This window comes from Passer montanus, unplaced genomic scaffold (assembly GCF_014805655.1).
Source record: "Passer montanus isolate IOZ18808 unplaced genomic scaffold, ASM1480565v1 scaffold6, whole genome shotgun sequence".
NCBI lineage: Eukaryota > Metazoa > Chordata > Aves > Passeriformes > Passeridae > Passer > Passer montanus.
The window spans coordinates 5,125,470-5,131,811 of record NW_024371037.1 but is presented as its reverse complement, the minus strand read 5'-3'; the positions used below and the strand labels follow the sequence as shown (position 1 = coordinate 5,131,811).

Below are 6,342 nucleotides of genomic sequence, written 5' to 3'. Positions count from 1 at the left end.
AGATGATATCAACCTGCCAGCTGGAAATCAATAGGAACTTGGCCAACTAGCCTAGGCTTTTTTTTCTGTTGTCTTCAAGGGGACCAGTTTACTAAAATAATAATTTAATCCCATGTGCTTCGGAAATACTGGACATTTGAAGAACATTTAAATCCTGGGCATTGTAAAACCAACATTTTATGCACATTATGAAGTCCAAAGCATAGCATGTAATCTTTATCTGGTCAATCATACTTCCTGTCACGTGCAACAAATGATACTATGATCAATTCAGGTACTTATGACTAAAATGGATTTGTTTTACTTAACAAACTTTCTTGTTTGTAGTTTTAACAAGTCAAAGGTCCAGTTCCTCAGGCCAGAGGAGATTAAGAAGCCTGTATATGGATGGCTCATAAAAACAGTAAGAAAACTGGAAAATCATTATACATTTCTGCCATGTGCTGACTTCATGCTGTACATGTTTGGACTTTACATATTAACATATCCTTTCTGCTACTTGAGTCTAATAGGGCCATCAGCTACCTGGTGTCTTTTAGTGTCATCTTCATACCAATCTCAAATTGCAAATGACAGTGAATATACCTTAACTTACCACACCAAAGGTCCTTGCTGCAATAGGTCAAACCAAATTCAAGGCTGCAAAGTATCAGAAAGTTTATTAAAACTCAAAGTAAAGCAAATTCCTCTCCCCTACTGTCTTCACATCTTTGTTGTGCAAGTCAATCCTAAACCAGGTTCCCCCAGCATGCACACACATTTAGTGACTACATGTTTTCTGTATTTCCATACCACAGCTGAGGTAGTGGGCTGTAGCTCAGAAGCCTGACCAGACTGAAGAAGTAGACATACAATTTTACCATTTTTAAACTGTAAAACTGTTTGCAAAATTGTAAAATTATTTATAAAGATTTCAACTATTTGATATATAACAAATGAGCACAGATGCCATCCTTTGTTTTTCAGAAAAGGAAGCAGCAGGTTTGTTACCTGCAAGGTACATGAAGTCCCACAGAACAGGCATGGCAGAGTGAGCTGGGACACAGGACAGTTCTTGTTTCCCAGCTTGGGGCCTTGCTCAGGGACTTACTACATGCTGCCTTTGATGCTGCTTTATCCTTCTGTCCAGCTGACCACATGCCATCAAACACGAGAGGTAAATGTGTATGATCTCACCAAGACCACTCTAAGCTTTTAGAGGCTGCAGTCTAACCTGTTTCTCCAAAGTACAGTCAAACAAGTATACAGTTTGAAACTTGAAACACCTTTCCTCATTGTGTATGTCCAGGTGTAATACAACGTTAGATCAAACACCCTCCCAGCATCTGAGAGTAGGATGTGTGAATAGTTGAGACAGCTCAGCATCTCACAGGAGCTAGAAGAGCCTTGTCCTTGAGTTTCTTCAAAAAACAAGAAGGTTTGGGAGAGGATTAACATTGATTTTTAAGAAATATTGGTATCATGTGGAAAGAAGAAAAAAAATGGCAAAAAGTTAATTAGGTATTAAGAAGGTTAAAAGGGATGACCTAAAGGGATAGACTGGTATTGATTGCTCACAAAACAATGGAAGGCTGATAGGGATGTAATTTGCCATGAGTATGGGAGCATAATTAAGGTCATTCAGTAAGAATTACATAAAATAGGCTTTGTCACACAAATACCATTACTGCAAGAGATTAGAAATTTAGGTGACAATGTAAATAATACTGGCGTAACAGGCTTTGACACTTTGACAACTATTTTACATCATGGTGAAGGACCTTTTTAAAAGGTGTTTAAAACAAGTATAGAGTTATAAGAAAAAAAAGGTTTTAAAAACATCTTTTTTAAAGATGTTTAAAAAAGATGTTTAAAAACAAGTATAGAGTTATAAGAAAAAAAAAGATGAAAAAAACTTCATACGAGTATCTAGTTCAACACCCATTGCTAGATTCTTGAATATAAAATAAATTGCAACTGAAAAGTTGGTTTGTACATTCCTAAACAGAAGTATTTCAAATGGTGTTGCACAGAGTTTCTATTCTTGGCTCAACTATAAGAAATACCTTTATTATTGAACTGAATACAAAAGAATCACTGCATTAGTGTACAAATTCTGGCAGCATGGCAGAAGGGATAAGAATGGGTCAGTTCCACACAGAGGCTGTGGTGCTTGAAATGCTAGTTTCATGCAAACAAAGAATATAGGTCAAACATCCAGATCTGGAAAAGCAGTACCCTGGAATTCAATGACTTAGAAAAGAACTCTGGTTTAAGGGAAATAGCCAATGAAAAAAAAAAACCAACTCATAACGTGACTGTGTGATTATGAGGGATAGTATGAACTTCAGATGTGTAAATAAGAATGAATCTCCGACAAGCAGGACAACTGTATACTGCCCAGCTGATACGAGCTAATTGGGGTTTTTTTTCCTGATATTCTTCATCAGAAAATTCAACGTTCTCAGAGGAAGGTGAAGTTTAAATAAGAATTTTAGAAAAGAAGATGAAGATGTTTTGATTTTCATGACACTTCTCTTGTGCTTTTAAATATACATTATTTGGTTTTAAATATAATATAATTTTTGCATATTTGGTGACATCACATTAAAAATTTTAAAAATAAAACCTATTAAAAGTCAAACTGCAATGAAATGTCCCAAGTTTGCTGTCAGATTATTTTTGAGCCTATAGTTACAGAAATTGTCAACATCTTCTCTTTCTATTCTGTTTTGGGAGAAAGACTTTCTGAAAATCCATACCTTCTGTCAGCTGAGATTGTAATTCAGATATTGGAACCTAAGTACAATGTCAGTATTTAAGAATATAGAAAGCCAAGAAATGTTGTCAACAAACCACAAGAATGTTCCAGAGTTGCATTTCTTAAAAATACAGTTTGAAAGCAAGGGTTTGGATGCTTTCTTAGCTTATTAGATCAACAGAAACACAACAAAACCTAACATGGAAATCACTAGCTAAAGAAATTCTAATTAAAATTAAAGGAACATTTATTACCCATTGGAACAACTAAACTGAGATTACTGTAAATCAGTAATTTTTGCAGCCTCTCAGATGACATACTTTCCTAGAAGGCATGCTTGCAGCTCAGTGACAAACATAGGACTCAACACTGAATTTCTGCAGGGATGTCCTGCAGCTCACACTGTGCAGGAGGTTCTCACAGCTCCTGGGTTTCAGCCTGTGAGCTTGGGAAAAGAAAAAAAGCAGCTCTCAAGTCACTGCTGTGGTCAGGCAGCTGCCTTCTGTAACCAATACATGTTTGCTAGAATGAGCATCACTTACCAAAGGGCCTGACAGGGAGGAAAAGGGCCATAGTCGGCAGAATGAAGCACTCCCTGAAGACAAGAGATTATTTGCACAGAAGGAGATACTGTGAAACAAGCACAGCCATTCCACCTACCATACTATGGGCAAAGCACCTAAGCTTCTAACACGGAAGGTTAAAGCATAACCTTCTATGCAGGTGCTAAAAAGAAAAAAAAAATATTAGCAGATATTTTTAATGGTAATAAATCAGATTATAGGGAATCTTGTTTTAGCAGGACCCAGTGGGAGAAATTATTTCAGTTCACAATTCAGTAATATCTCTGGGGGAGCAGAGGACAAGCTAAAACCTGAAGTACAGAGAACTAAAAAGGAAAGAGAATGTACACACCCTGCTCCAACACACTGAACACTTGACATCACAAGAAAGACCCCTTCCCACACAGATCACCAGCACCTTACTTTTCCTCCCTGCCAATCAGTCTTTCTGCAAGGGTCACTGCAACCTTAGCTTTTTTTAAATATCACACCTGCCTGATAAATTGTTCCTCTTAAATTCATAGCAAGAGTGGTTTTACCTTAGAGCTTCAGAATAAGATATACATTTTTGCACATTGCTAATCTTAGCATAACTCATGTTTCAGGAAAGCAGATCAAATTGTGAAACTGTATTACAGTATACGAAATCTTTCTTAATCTACATAAAAACCCCGCTTCTTAGATCATATAGATCAATCATAAGCAATTTTTTTCCATTAGTATCAGATAAGCAATCATTATCATATCAAATCAAGCAATAAAATCTTCCTGATTTAATAGCAATTCAACAAATATAGCTAATCTGTATATATTCGCCTCTCTCCAGCCTTAGACTGCAATTTCTCAGGCCAGAGACTGTCTTTTCCTGAATGTATGGAAAGTGGTTAGCTAAGTGCGGGCACTGGCATAAATAAATAATGACATCACAGTCACTAGGGACACTTAAATAAAATTATACTCTGATTTTACTATGAAGCTCCTCTTCCAAAATCCCAGATGAGTAATGATATTCAGAATCCTGCTTTACATTCATTTTATTTTATCAGGAGTTTCCTTCTAACCAAACAACTGGAACCATATCTACTCACCAGTGCTCAAGACAACCCCTATTGCCCAAGTGCTGTGGGACAGGTTCTTCTCTATATACTACTTCTATGTTCTTTTTACTTTCTTTTGAACACACAGTATAAGCCAGAACTTAAGAGGGAAGAACATCTTTGGAGAGTTGATTATTGTGATTATGGGATGCTTAAGACAATAGATGAAGCAATGAAACCACTGCAGGGAAAGAGAGCATGCCAAGGAGCACCAAGGAGCCTGCCAGCTCAGGGAAGAGCAAAAGGAATTTCCCAGACATGAGGAGACTGGATAGAGTTTGCTATAACTCAAGAAATTACTGAATCAGCTAAAGCAAGGACTCACCCAAAAAAGTAGAAAATGTTGTGATTTTTTAACTTCCTGTTTGTCTTTTTCAAGAGTTCCAAGGTTTCTCAATTTAAAAACTCAGTTTTTGTTCACATAAATTTTGTCTTGTTTGAGATTAAAAAAAAAAAAAAAACAACAAAAACCCACCTTTAGTCTAACCTCAATTTAAAAACTCAGTTTTTTAGTTTTTGTTCACATAAATTTTGTCTTGTTTGAGATTAAAAAAACCAACAAAAACCCACCTTTAGTCTAAGTTGACTTAGAATACAACATAATACAAGACTGCCCGTTGCAGAGTCCCATCAGGGACGGAAAGATGACTGCCCTTAGTGCTGTCCCCACTATGAGAGCAAGGAGGGAGGCTTCACACTGGGATGCTTCACTCCTGTCAGAAGTGGAGCAGGAAGTGTGAAAGAAGGAAAGGAGTGGAAAAATACAAGATATTTTGACTGGTAACAGGCCTCCTCACTTCCCCACACACCAAATGTCTTCCTGCAGGGAAGACAGGTGCAAAAGAGAACAAACAAAAGAGAATGAAGAGGAAAAGCAAAGAGCAGTCAGAAGTGAAATGAAGGATAAAGGAAAGCTGGGAATCATGACATTGCTGGTTGCAAAAGAAAAAAGCAGAGTAACAGAACTATACAATAAGGTCTTTCCTTCCCATCATCCAGGCAACTCCATCATCCCAAACTGAATCAATCAAGTTCTTGTGATACTGAGTCCCAGAGCAATGAGACACCTATTGCTCTCATGAGATGATATGAGAACATCCAAGAAAAGTGACAAAAGTTGGAGAAAAATATTCTACTGCAATTGGAAATGGTAAAAAATATATGTTACACATCAAAAGTAGTCTTTCTTGAAAAATTATATTTTAAAAAAAAAAGATGGCATAAGTGCTCAACTCCTCCTTAACCCTCAGCAGCTGGAAATGAGAAGTGCTTCTTTAAAAGTAGTTTCTAATGAGTCTGATCTCTCCATGAAAAACAAAAGTTAGAATTGGCCAATGCTGTAAGGTAAACAAGTTTTTGTTGGTACAACTCTGACTTCAACTTTAAAATAATTCGTTTATGCCAAAAAAAGAGCCACAACTGCCTTTTTCTTTAATCTCAAAGCTTGTCTTCATTTAAGTTTGCAGGATCTGCTGCCAGCTGAGACAAACTCTACCTCAAAAAAGGCATTATAGTTGGGGGGGTGGGGTACAGCATCACAGTCTTTCTTCTTCCAGTATATCAGCCAATATTTTCTCTGCAAACAGGCCTGTACAATGTGCAATAGCAAGACACAGTTTTCAACTTCTGCATTCTTACTGTACATGTGTCATAGACAAACTCTACCTCAAAAAAGGCATTATAGTTGGGGGGGTGGGGTACAGCATCACAGTCTTTCTTCTTCCAGTATATCAGCCAATATTTTCTCTGCAAACAGGCCTGTACAATATGCAATAGCAAGACACAGTTTTCAACTTCTGCATTCTTTTAGATGTTCTTACTGTACATGTGTCACTCAAAATTAAGTAGAGAGAATGTCATTAATGTAATACATAAAGCCAAGAGAAAGTAAAAATTGCAATCATGTGGCCAAAAAATTCTCAAATTGGGAATCTAGATTTGC

At 36.9% G+C, this 6,342-nt stretch overlaps 1 protein-coding gene across 2 annotated transcripts in view; it reads right to left on the bottom strand.

The window, feature by feature from the left end:
• Positions 1-303: 303 nt before the first annotated feature.
• Positions 304-6,342, bottom strand: part of ZNF800 (zinc finger protein 800) — a 29,587-nt gene continuing 23,548 nt past the window's right edge. For both annotated transcript variants that reach the window (XM_039726955.1, XM_039726954.1), the window contains exon 6: positions 304-639. In XM_039726955.1, the coding sequence (XP_039582889.1) occupies positions 522-639 (118 nt within the window). In that variant the 3' untranslated portion in view covers positions 304-521. The remainder of the gene's footprint in view (positions 640-6,342) is intronic.